Consider the following 13,071-nt stretch of genomic DNA (forward strand, 5'->3'; position numbering starts at 1 on the left):
GGACTGGATGGAGAATTGCTCCAAATGATTGACTGTACGAACTTCGTATACTGCATATACTGTATTAATCAATTCGGCGATTCTTGGGTTTTGTCTAGTTTTTTGCTGTCAAAATTCGAATGCCCTGAGTCCCATGGTTAATGTTGAAGGAGATTTTGAAATGACAGGTTCGGTGTGTTTCAAACTCACTGGTGGGTTGTTGTCCATTGTTTCACAGTTGATGTCTTTTGTGCGGGAATGCCCCTTGTGTTCTACATGGATCGGGGGTGCGTTTCAGTTAATTGCCGCCAAATTGCGTTGCTCTCTCAACTCGGTTGGTACAGCTGCATGCTGCAATGCGAGTCTCGGAGATGATGTGTACGGATACGGGATGTGAGGTGTATTGTTGTGACCATTGAAAATTCAGGATCGTTTTATTATTTTATTACTTCCCTTCTACGTGACTTTACCGAAAGAACCAAGAAGATGTGCGTACCTGTTCGGCATTGGATCAGTTCAGTGGGGGATCCTAATTCAAATTGTATGTGTTATGATGGTGTTAAATTGCGATTGTGTGGGGGATGACTGCCTTGGTTTGTGGCTCTGCCGTCATTGGTATGGAGCATTTCAATTGCGATGGTGACATGCTGCCAGAGATTTGGAATTGTGGTGCTGGCTGTCACTTATCTAGGGGCGCAGATCCTGACCAGGATGGCCCAGTGAGAGTTGCGTGTCTAACACGAACGTTGTGGTCCCGTCATGTTGTGTCTGACGGCTTGACCTGACGGCCCGGAGATCGAGACACTCCGTGGCTTGTCTAGCCTAGTGGGCTGTGCGCTCACATGGCTCAGAGAGTGTGGTCCCGTCATGTTGTGTCTGACGGCTTGACCTGACGGCCCGGAGATAGAGACACTCCGTGGCTTGTCTAGCCTAGTGGGCTGTGCGCTCACATGGCTCAGAGAGTGTGGTCCCATCATGTTATGGCTGACGGCTTGACCTGACGGCCCGGAGGTTGAGATCCTCCGAGGCGCGTTGAAACAGTGGGCTGGAGATTCGTAGTGTTCAGGTGGAGTTGTCCCGTTACGTTGGGACTGTATCCCTCAGTTGTTAGGGTGCATGTTGTGCAGTGAGTGAACGATGGGTCATCTCAGCTCGGTCGGTACAGCTATATGCTTGCGGTGCGAGTCTTGGAGAGAGACTGGGTTAAAATCCCCCCCGATATGGCCGACGCGTGCTACTGGTTATGACGCCGTGTCGGAAAGGCGGTGGGGTGGTAACATGGAAATTCCCCCCCGATATGGCCGACGTGCACGGTTTTAGGATGGAGACGCCACGTCGGAAAGGCAGGGGGTGCTAATGGGTGACATGTAATGTCGGTGGTGGTTCCCAGTGAGGGCTTCTGGGACGCAAGCACGGGATGCCTTTTGGAGATGCGGTTCACGCGTGTGGCCGCCATTTCTGGGCAGGAGCAGGCAGATTTATTTTGTTTGTGTCATGTAAATTTTATATATATATTTTAAAATGTAGCTACTGGAGCAGCCCTGAAGTGCGACTTCTTTGCCCAGTACATGGGTCGGCCCTGAAGTACGACTTCTCGACCCGGGACGTGGACAGACGTCCGGATTAGTGTGTGTAGAGGGGTGCTAGACATGTTGGTCTTCGCCTTCTCACCACCTGACGGATGGGAGGGTGGCAGGGTGGTGTAGAACCCTGCCATCCATGGGGTGGTTGTGTGATTTCGGTTCGATCACCGGTGTTGGTTGTGCATCCAACGCGTCGGAATCTGTATATTTTTGTTTTATTTTCTCCCGCCGGGCGGTATACAATCATCTCCACTACCCTGGGGCCGGGTGACTGTCATGTCCGAAGAGCGGAGGCGAGTGTTCGTTGAGTGATGCCTCAGGAGGGTTTGTTTCTCGTCACAGGAGGCAGTATCTACCTGGCACCTTGGAGTTGCCGGTTAAGCCGACCGGCTATGGACTGGGGGGGGGGGGGAGGGAGTGGAGCATGCGTCAGCTACTCCTGCGCCTCCTGTTCTTGACTCTTGGGGAGGGGCCGTGCCCTTTGGGCCGCTTCTGGTTCCCCAGGGCCTCCAGGGGGGGTGTGTGCACCTCCCCTGGGGGGCCCGGCCACATGGACTCGTGGAAGACTGGCTGCTTTACGTGGCTCTCAGACGCCTTGCTCATTGCCTACGCCGTCGTTCCAATGGCCACACTCACATGTCGGTGCATGCGTGATTCTCACGGGGAGGCTGTGCTGGAGCGTAAATGGGTTAGCCAGTTTTCATGTATATTTGTTGTTGTTAATTCCCCGTTTTCTATGCGGTTCCCTTCCTTTTACCCTCGTCGATTCTGTGTATATTACGTGATTGTATTTCTTATCAGTCGCCGGTCATTTATTGATGTTTCACAGTTGTGTTACAGCCAGGGACGGCTGTGTGTTTATACAGGGGGGGGGGGGGGTGATGTAGTGACATAGGACGTCACAACTGTGTCGGCCCGTACGAGGGCTGGGGGCCCCAAGGGGGTGCCTGGGGGGTCACGTGGTGGAGGGACCCGGACCTTCCCAGAGGTGGGGGAAGGGAGGCGTGGCCTGGGAAGGGAGGCGTGGCCTGGGCGGAGCCGGCCACGCCGGAGGAGATATAGGCGGGGTGTGGATGCAGAGCGGGGCTGTTGAACTCCGAAGTGAAGACGACATCATTGGTCCTCAAGTCACGGGTCGTCGTCCTGGACCAGGCAGCCCGCAGTGAGTGAGTGGGTGGGTGGGTAAGTGAGTGGGTGGGTGAGTGGCTGAGTATGGGGCTGAGTGAGTGGCTGAGTGAGTGGCTGAGTGAGTGGCTGAGTGAGTGGTTAAGTGAGTGGCTGAGTGAGCGAGTGGGTGGGTGAGTGGGTGAGTGAGTGGTTGACAGAGTGAGTGGCCGAGTGGCTGAGTGAGTTAGTGGCCGAGTGGCTGAATGAGTGACTGCGTGGGTGGCTAAGTGGCTGAGTGAGTGAGTGGCTGAGCGAATGAGTGGCTGAGCGAGTGAGTGGCTGAGCGAGTGAGTTGCTGAGTGAGTGAGCGAGTGAGTTGCTGAGTGAGTGAGCGAGTGAGTGGCTGAGTGAGCGAGTGGCTGAGTGAGTGGCTGAGTGTGCGACAGTGAGTGAGTGGGTGGATAAGTGGGTGAGTGAGCGAGTGGCTGAGTGATTGAGTGGATGAGTGAGCGAGCGACTCACGTGAAGAGCATGCTCACGACGTAGGTGCCGCTGCCGCCGCCGCCGTCGTTGGTGACGTTGTTCAGCTGCTCCTCGCCGATCGTCACTGCAGTCTCCCCGGCGACTCCGTCGACCGCGAACACCTTGGAGTAGTTGCCCCTCTGGGCAACGCCGGCCCTGGCGAGGACGGTGCCCAGCAGCCGCACGTTGGCGCTGGTGATGTTGAACGTCGACGGGACGTCGGCACCGGCACCTTCGGGGGGGGAGGGAAATCGGTGAGCGGGAGGAGAGGGAGGGGGGTGGAGGAGGAACGCAGGAGATCGTGGGTTCGATGTTGAGATGTTGACAACATCTCCTGGTTTACAGGAAGTCGTGGGTTCGATGTTGAGATGGTGACTGCTTTGCCTGGTTTACAGGAGGTCGTGGTTTCAATCCCGGACCCTACCACCATGGTGGATAGGAGATGCTAACTACCTCGCCTGGTTTACAGGAGGTCGTGGGTTCGATCCCGGACCCTGAAACCACGATGGCTAGGAGATGTTAACTACATCACCTGGTTTACAGGAGGTCGTGGGTTCGATGTTGAGATGTTGACTTCATCGTCTGGTTTACAGGAGGTCGTGTCTTCGATGTTGAGATGGTGACTGCCTCGCCTGGTTTACAGGAGGTCGTGGTTTCAATCCCAGACCCTAAAACCACGGTGGCTAGGAGACGTTAACTACCTTGCCTGGTATGGAGGAGGTCGTGGGTTCGATGTTGAGATGTTGACTACATCGCCTGGTTTATAGGAGGTCGTGGGTTCGATGTTGAGCTGTTAACTGCCTCGCCTGGTTTACAGGAGGTCGTGGGTTCGATCCTGGACCCTAAAACCATGGTGGCTAGGAGATGTTAACTACATCACCTGGTTTAGAGGAGGTTGTGGGTTCGATGTTGAGATGTTGACTATATCGCCTGGTGTACAGGAGGTCGTGGGATCGATGTTGAGATGTTGACTACCTCGCCTGGTTTACAGGAGGTCGTGGGTTTGATCCCGGACCCTGACGCCTGTTGTGTATTTGGAGTTTGCGTCTCTCTCTCTCTCCCCTTGGTCGAGGGAATTTTTCTCCTGGTGCCGTCCAGTGTCTCCCTGATTCTACGCGATTCTCCCAGTGTCTCCCCGTGTCTCCCCGTGTCTCCCCGTGTCTCCCCCTGTCGCCCAGTGTCTCCCTGTCTCTTCCGATGTTTCCCCTCGTCTCCCAGTGTCTCCCCGTGTCTACTCATGTCTCATCGTGTCTCCCAGTGTCTCCTCGTGTCTCCCAGTGTCTACCAGTCTCTCCCAATGTCTCGTTGTGTCTCCCCGTGTCTCCCCCTGTCGCCCAGTATCTCCCTGTCTCTTCCGATGTCTCCCCGTGCCTCCCCGTGTCTCCCAGTCAGTGTCTGCCCATGTCTCCCAGTGTCTCCCAGTGTCTCCCCGTGTCTCCCCGTGTCTCCCAGTCTCTCTCGCTATCTCGTTGTGTCTCCCAGTGTCTCCCGGTCTCTCCAAATGTATCCCTGTGTCTCCCCGTGTCTCTCCGTGTCTCCCCGTGTCTCTCCGTGTATCACCCCGTGTCTCTCGCCTGTGTCTCCCCCAATGCCTCCCCGTATATCCCGATATTTCCCGTGTCTCTCCCGATGACTCCCGTTGACTCCCCCGTGTGTCTCCCTGTGTCTCCCCCGTGTGTCTCCCCCGTGTGTCTCCCCGTGTCTCCCCCGTGTGTCTCCCCCATGTCAACCCCCTGTCTCCCAGTGTCTCCCAGGGTCTCTCCCGGTCACTTGTGATGTCTCCCCCGTGTGTCTCCCCGTGTTTCTTAGTGCTCTTAGTGTCTCCCCCTTGTCTCCCCGTGCCTCCCAGTGTCTCCCCGTGTCTCCTCATGTCTCCCAGATGTCTCCCCGTGTCTCCCAGTGTTTCCCGATGCCCCCCCCCCCCGTGTCTCCCAGTGTCTCCCCTGTCTCACAGTGTCTCCCAGTATTTTCCAGTGTCTCCCCTGTCTCCCAGTGTCTCCCCCCTGTCTCCCAGTGTCTCCCGGTCTCTCGTGATGTCTCCCCCGTGTGTCTCCCCGTGCCGCTCCGTATATCCCAGTATCTTCATCCCCACCCCACACCCCCCCCACACCCCCCCCCCTCCACGTGCTCACGTGTGCCCGTGGCGAGGCTTGTGGTGTTCATCCTCGTCACGAAAGTCTCCACGTTGCCGAGGAGGTCGGCGCTGTCCGGCTCGTTCAGCGTCTGCAGCGTCATCCAGGAGGGCAAGTTGCTTGTCGCCAGCAGGTTGCTGGCCGTGACGAGGAAGCTCTGTCGAGAGGTGGCACAGCGGGGAGAGGCGTCTCTATCCAGTGAGTGTTCTATCACTGTACACTACACTATACACTACACTACTATACACTACACTATATACACTACACTACTATACACTACACTATACACTACACTACTATACACTACGCTACTATACACTACGCTACTATACACTACACTACTATACACTACGCTACTATACACTACACTACTATACACTACACTATACACCACTATACACTACACTACACACTACACTACACACTGCACTCTACACTTCACTCTACACTACACTCTAGACTACACTATACACTACACTACTATACACTAATATACACTACACTGTTATCCACTACACTATACACTACACACTACACTCTACACTACACTACTATACACTAATATACACTACACTACGTTTCGGCCACAACACAAGCAGCCGTCCTCCGGTGAAGACCAAGTCTGTCGAGGCGACAGCGTTTAAATGAAACACCACCACGCTTGGAGCGTCTATTTAAGCTGGGTTGGAAGGGGGGGGGAAATGCGCCTTGACAAAATAATCTGCATATCAAGAGGAATTTAGCATATTTATGGGAAATGCATGTGTAGTGGGTTCGAATTAGGTGCACACACACGCAGCTTGGAGGCAACACTATTTATTAACGGTAAGTAATATAACACTGTACATGAGGTGGTGACCACCTTCCTCAACTTACTAACACTCTGGAACGCGACACAGACTGGGCCAGGCAGGCAACGGCCTGCTTGGCCCAGGACGACGACCCGGGACTTGACGACCGATGATGTCTTCTCTTCGGAGTACAGTACAACAGCCTCGCTCTGCGTTCACACCACGCTTATATCTGCTTTGGCGTGGTTGGCTCCGCCCCGGCGTGGCTGGCTCTCTTCAGGCCACGCCTCCCTTCCCAGGACAAGCCTCACTTCCCCCACCTCTGGGAAGGTCCGGATCCCTCCACCACGTGACCCCCCAGGCACCCCCTTGGGGCCCCCAGCCTTCGTACGGGCCGACACAGTAGTGACCGTTCTATGTCACTACACATGAATGCGACTAGTGGTACTTGTGAAATGCGTAGAAGGTGGGCGGGGGGTTTTGAAAGTCATATTATGCCCATGCATTGTGCAGGATTAGCAGCATCAAAGGGAGGGGGTAGGGGTAGCATTAATAAAGGGAAGGAATGTTAATAGTATGTAGCTGCAGTAACTAAACAACCACGTAAAAAGCTCAAGTATAAACTACATAGTATCATCAGTATGCTAAATATACTCTCAATAAGCTGAGCTACTAACCGTACGTAATACATTACAATTCTAGGTCGCAAAATATATAATATGCTTCCAGCTAAACTTTTTAAACTTTTTCCTTACATCACACGGGTCTATCCCGTACTATATGCTGCCATAGACAAACCCAACATTAAATTGTATACTGTATTACTATACACTACCCTATGTCTTAGAATAATACATAGTGTAATATTACACTATGTATTCTACCCACCCAACTGTATACCACACTGCTGTATATTCACTATACAATTACGATACTATATATTACCTTATACATTGTATTAAACATTACACTTTAATACTATTTATTATTATACAATCTGCTACACACTATACCATTGACCGTCGCTTGAAAGGTACTAAGAGGAAGCAACGAAATATGTCAATGGGAGAGTGGTGGTGGGAAGCTTGCAGCGGAGCAAAGAATCCATTCCCTGCGGAGAATATAAGATATATAGTCCATGCCAGTGAGTGGAACGCGGTCTGAAAGTCACCGTAAACGTGGACACAATCAGTTAAGATCCGAAATGGTTTATGATATTGACTTCTCCAAGACAGAGGTTCTCTGCAAGCCATTTGGCTACCATGAGAGATTCGTTCATGAGGCGATCCACATATACAAACACAGGGACAATTTCAACCGAGCAGATGGATTCCGGCTTAGCAATCATTGGAAGGACGTAATAAACCATTTCGGATCTTAACTGATTGTGTCCACGTTTACGGTGACTCTCAGACCACGTTCCACTCACTGACATGGACTATATATCTTATATTCTCCGCAGGGAATGGAGTCTTTGCTCCGCTGCAAGCTTCCCACCACCACTATCCCATTGACATATTTCGTTGCTTCCTCTTAGTACCTTTCACGCGACGATCAATGGTATAGTGTATAGCATATTGTATAATAATAAATAGTATTAAAGTGTAATGTTTAATATAATGTATAAGGTAATATATAGTATCGTAATTGTATACTGAATATACAGCAGTGTGGTATACAGTTGGGTGGGTAGAATAATACATAGTGTAATATTACACTATGTATTATTCTAAGACATAGGGTAGTGTATAGTAATACAGTATACAATTTAATGTTGGGTTTGTCTATGGCAGCATATAGTACGGGATAGACCCGTGTGATGTAAGGAAAAAGTTTAAAAAGTTTAGCTGGAAGCATATTATATTTTTTGCGACCTAGAATTGTAATGTATTACTTACGGTTAGTAGCTCAGCTTATTGAGAGTATATTTAGCATACTGATGATACTATGCAGTTTATACTTGAGCTTTTTACGTGGTTGTTTAGTTACTGCAGCTACATACTATTAACATTCCTTCCCTTTATTAATGCTACCCCTACCCCCTCCCTTTGATGCTGCTAATCCTGCACAATGCATGGGCATAATATGACTTTCAAAACCCCCCGCCCACCTTCTACGCATTTCACAAGTACCACTAGTCGCATTCATGTGTAGTGACATAGAATGGTCACTACTGTGTCGGCCCGTACGAAGGCTGGGGGCCCCAAGGGGGTGCCTGGGGGGTCACGTGGTGGAGGGATCCGGACCTTCCCAGAGGTGGGGGAAGTGAGGCGTGTCCTGGGAAGGGAGGCGTGGCCTGAAGAGAGCAAGCCACGCCGGGGCGGAGCCAGCCACGCCAAAGCAGATATAAGCGTGGTGTGAACGCAGAGCGAGGCTGTTGTACTGTACTCCGAAGAGAAGACATCATCGGTCGTCAAGTCCCGAGTCGTCGTCCTGGGCCAGGCAGCCCGTTGCCTGCCTGGTCCAGTCTGTGTCGCGTTCCAGAGTGTTAGTGAGTTGAGGAAGGTGGTCACCACCTCATGTACAGTGTTATATTACTTACCGTTAATAAATAGTGTTGCCTCCAAGCTGCGTGTGTGCACCTAATTCGAACCCACTACACATGCATTTCCCATAAATATGCTAAATTCCTCTTGATATGCAGATTCTTTTGTCAAGGCGCATTTCCCCCCCTTCCAACCCAGCTTAAATAGACGCTGCAAGCGTGGTGGTGTTTCATTTAGACGCTGTCGCCTCGACAGACTTGGTCTTCACCTGAGGACGGCTGCTTGTGTTGTGGCCGAAACGTTGTGAGAATTATTTTATTATGTTTTAATTTTATTATTTTATTACTTCCCTTCTACGTGACTTTACTGAAAGAACCAAGAAGATGAATCCCTGCAGTCACGAAAGCTTTAAATCGAAAAATACACTACACTGTTAACCACTACACTACACTATACACTACACTACACTCTACACTACACTATACACTACACTATACACTATACTATACCCTACACTACACTATACACTAATATACACTACACTATACACTAGACTACTACACACTACACTCTACACTACACTATACACTACACTATACACTACACACTACACTACTATGCAGTACACTATACACTACACCACGGCTCACCTCCGCCACCAGCTTGCCGAAGACGATGCTCTTGTTCTGCGTCGCCATCGTGATCAGACGCAGCGCCTCGCTTGCAGAGCGGATGTTGTCGGGGGAGAGGCTGCCCCCTGCAGGGTTCGTCTGCTTGGTGAGGTTTTGCAGCAGGATGGGAACCTGCCTCTCCACCACCTCCTTAGGCTGGTTTTGTAAATCCTGTGGGGGAGGTGAGAGATGCATATACAGTATAGTGTCTAGTGTAGTGTATAGTGTAGTTTATAGTAGTGTATAGTGTATAGTAGTGTAGTGTATAGTGTAGTGTATAGTATTGTATAGTGTAGTGTATAGTGTAGTGTATAGTAGTGTGGTGTATAGTAGTGTCGTGTATAGTGTAGTGTATGGTGTAGTTTATAGTAGTGTAGTGTATAGTGTAGTGTATAGTAGTGTAGTGTATAGTATAGTGTATAGTAGTGTAGTGTATAGTGTAGTGTATAATAGTGTAGTTTATAGTGTAGTGTATAGTAGTGTAGTTTATAGTGTAGTGTATAGTGTAGTGTATAGTAGTGTAGTGTATAGTAGTGTAGTGTATAGTAGTGCAGTGTATAGTAGTGCAGTGTATAGTGTAGTGTATAGTGTAGTGTATAGTGTGTAGTGTAGTGTATAGTGTAGTTTATAGTAGTGTATATTGTATAGTAGTGTAGTGTATAGTGTAGTGTATAATAGTGTAGCTTATAGTGTAGTGTATAGTAGTGTAGTTTACAGTGTAGTTTATAGTGTAGTGTATAGTGTAGTGTATAGTAGTGTAGTGTATAGTAGTGCAGTGTATAGTAGTGTAGTTTGTAGTGTAGTGTATAGTAGTGTAGTGTATAGTGTATTGTGTAGTGTATAGTGTAGTGTATAGTATAATGTATAGTAGTGTAGTGTATAGTGTAATTTATAGTGTAGTGTATAGTAGTGTAGAGTGTAGTGTACCATAGTGTAGTGTATAGTAGTGTAGTTTATAGTGTAGTGTAGTTTATAGTGTAGTGTATAATAGTGTATAGTGTAGTGTATAGTAGTGTATAGTAGTGTATAGTGTAGTGTATAGTAGTGTATAGTAGTGTAGTGTATAGTGTAGTATAGTGGTCTAGGTCTCGGCAGTGAGGTTCTTGAGCAGGAGAGGTGGTAACGGGTTGCTGAGGAGTTAGAGTCTGCCTCAGCAGCCAACGATCACAAATCACTCTTCAATTTCATCAAAAAAGTAACTTGCAGCGCCACACCTATCGCCATCATTAGGGGAAAGAACGGTGATCCGATCTCCCATCTAAATGAATAGGTTTGCAGATTTTGCTGAGCATTTCTGCGAGGTCTTGGGGGAGGGGAAACCCCATCAGCCTGGAAAACATCATGCGGCAAAGTGGGGATGACCCTACTGAGGCTGCGGTGCCTTAAATATTGGAAGAAGTCACCCCCTGTGAGTGGCTGGCTGAGGTGCCATCTGTTGAGCAAGTACTGAAGGCGATCCAGAGTCTGAGACCAGGAAAGGCACCGGGCAGAGATGATCTCCCAAGCGAAATGCTGAGGGAGGGTGGCGTTTGTGCGCAGCCTGCCCGACATGACATCATAACAACAGTCTGGACCACTGGATAAGTTCCACAGGATTGGAAAGATGTCCTGGTGGTCCCCCTCTTTAAGAAGGGGGACTGCACAGACTGTAACAACTACAGGGGCATCTAACTCCTCAGTGTGTTGTGAAAGGTCCTGGCAAGGATTATTCAACATCGCCTTGCCAGGCACGCTGAGGAGGGGCTTGCGGAGCCCCAATGTGGTTGCAGGAAAGGGCGGTCCTGCACAGATACCATATTTTATGTCCGTCTGATACAGCAGAGGTGTAGGGAATTCCAACACGACATACAACTCTGCTTTAATGACCTGGTCAAGGCCTATGATACCATCAGTCGGCTTGGATTTAGTGTTCTTCTTCATACTTTTGGAGTCCCTGACTCTCCATTTACACTCATTAAGGACCTTCATGATGGTGAGCGGGCGCAGGTAAAGCTACGTGGCCGGGAGTCGGAGCCTTTACCTGTTAAGTTTGGGGTGTGACTGGGATGTCCTCTGACTTCCACATTATTTTACATATTTTTCGACCACGTAGTTCACGAAGCCTTCTATGGCTGTTCAGGAGGAATCTCTATCTGGTACAGATACATTGGGAAGCTGATCGATGCCCGGTTGCGGTCCAGAGATGGCTCCATATTGGTCAACCACGTTATGTATGCCGATGATCTGGTAATTGCTGCTCACTCAGAGGAGGAGTTGTAGGCGCTGCTGCTGAACCTGGAGCGTGCCAATAAGAGGTGGGGCCTTACTATCAGCCCCACCAAATTCTAAGCACCTGCTTGGGCATTTTATGCCATCGGACACTCCACATCCACAACTCTCAATTGGTGATGGGGCAGTTGTGGAGAGAATGGACAGTTTCCCATACCTTGGCAGTGTGCTCATGACCGGCTCCGGTTTAACAGCAGAGGTCTCACTCCGAATCAGTCGAGCGGCAATATATTTTAATCGGTTGCGTAGCGCTGTGTGGAAGCTACCTGGTCTGTCGCGCCACACGAAGCTTGAGGTCTTCTCGGCCACGGTCATTCCCTCCCTTCTCTACGCTTGCGAAACGTGGACCCCCCTAATGGAGCATCTGTGACGGTTATATACTTTCAGTCTGGCATGCGCACGATCCATCCTGGGTTTAACCTGCAGGCTGGATTGTGTGAGGGGCTCACAAATCCTTGAAAGATCTGGACACATTCCCATCAGTGAGCTCCTCCGGCAGGCAAGGCTGCGTTGGCTGGGTCTTGTAGCCCGCATGCCCAGCCACCGCATGCCTAAACAGCTTTTGTTTGGCTGTATAGAGTGGGTAAAACGGGCACGACACGGGCTGGAGAAGAGATGGAATGATGTGGTACAAAAGGACGGGGAGCTGAGTGGACTTGCCAATGACTGGTACCAGCGGTGTCAAGATCGACCTCTGTGGAGGAGGTTCGTGAAGGACGCTGCTACTGGGCAGTTGGAGGCAGTCGCCCTCCAACAACAACGGAGGGCGGAGGAGCGACGCTCACAACAACGAGCGGAGTGCCGGGTAGCTAAATCACAGCAAGTTGGCACGATAGGCGGCACTGGTGGTGCATCAGCCAGTCATCTCGGTTAGTCGACGCGTGGCACCTGGGTCTGCCCCGTGACCTCCTGTCAGCAGCGAGCCTTTGACACTTTACGTGGCCTCAAAGTGCACCTAGCCTGGCATAGGCGCCGTGGTGACGTCACCGTCAATTAGTGGTGAATGGCGAGGCCATTGTTGTTGTTGGTGATGGTGAAGATGGTGATGGTGGTGATGGTGATAATGGTGGTGATGATGGTTATGGTGGTGCGAGTGACGATGTTGATGATGGTGATGGTGGTGTTGATGGCAGTGATGATGATGGTGGTGGTGGTGATGATGATGATGATGGTGGTGGTGGTGATGATGATGGTGGTGGTGTTGATGGCAGTGATGATGATGGTGGTGGTGGTGGTGGTGATGATGATGATGATGATGGTGGTGGTGGTGGTGGTGATGATGATGATGATGATGGTGATAGTGGTGCGAGTGATGATGTTGATGATGGTGGTGTTGATGGCAGTGATGATGATGGTGGTGGTGGTGGTGATGATGATGATGATGGTGGTGGTGGTGGTGGTGATGATGATGATGATGGTGGTGGTGGTAATGATACTCACCATCGTTTGATTTAAGATTTCATTAAGCCTCTCAGTGGTGACGGTAGTGGTGGTACCTGTGGACGGTCATCAATGGGACAGGGTCAGGATTG

General features: G+C 50.3%; 1 protein-coding gene across 2 annotated transcripts in view; it reads right to left on the reverse strand.

Annotated features, from left to right (window-relative positions):
• Positions 1-13,071, reverse strand: part of LOC144738050 (uncharacterized) — a 478,363-nt gene that overhangs the window by 16,245 nt on the left and 449,047 nt on the right. The window contains exons 7-10 of one of the 2 annotated variants that reach the window (XM_078620950.1): positions 12,980-13,035; positions 9,251-9,442; positions 5,324-5,480; positions 3,192-3,423 (exon numbers count right to left, since the gene is read on the reverse strand). In XM_078620950.1, the coding sequence (XP_078477076.1) occupies positions 3,192-3,423; positions 5,324-5,480; positions 9,251-9,442; positions 12,980-13,035 (637 nt within the window). The remainder of the gene's footprint in view (positions 1-3,191; positions 3,424-5,323; positions 5,481-9,250; positions 9,443-12,979; positions 13,036-13,071) is intronic. The other variant, XM_078620954.1, reaches the window with a different exon arrangement.

This window comes from Lampetra planeri, chromosome 77 (genome assembly GCF_965212315.1).
Source record: "Lampetra planeri chromosome 77, kcLamPlan1.2.h2, whole genome shotgun sequence".
NCBI lineage: Eukaryota > Metazoa > Chordata > Hyperoartia > Petromyzontiformes > Petromyzontidae > Lampetra > Lampetra planeri.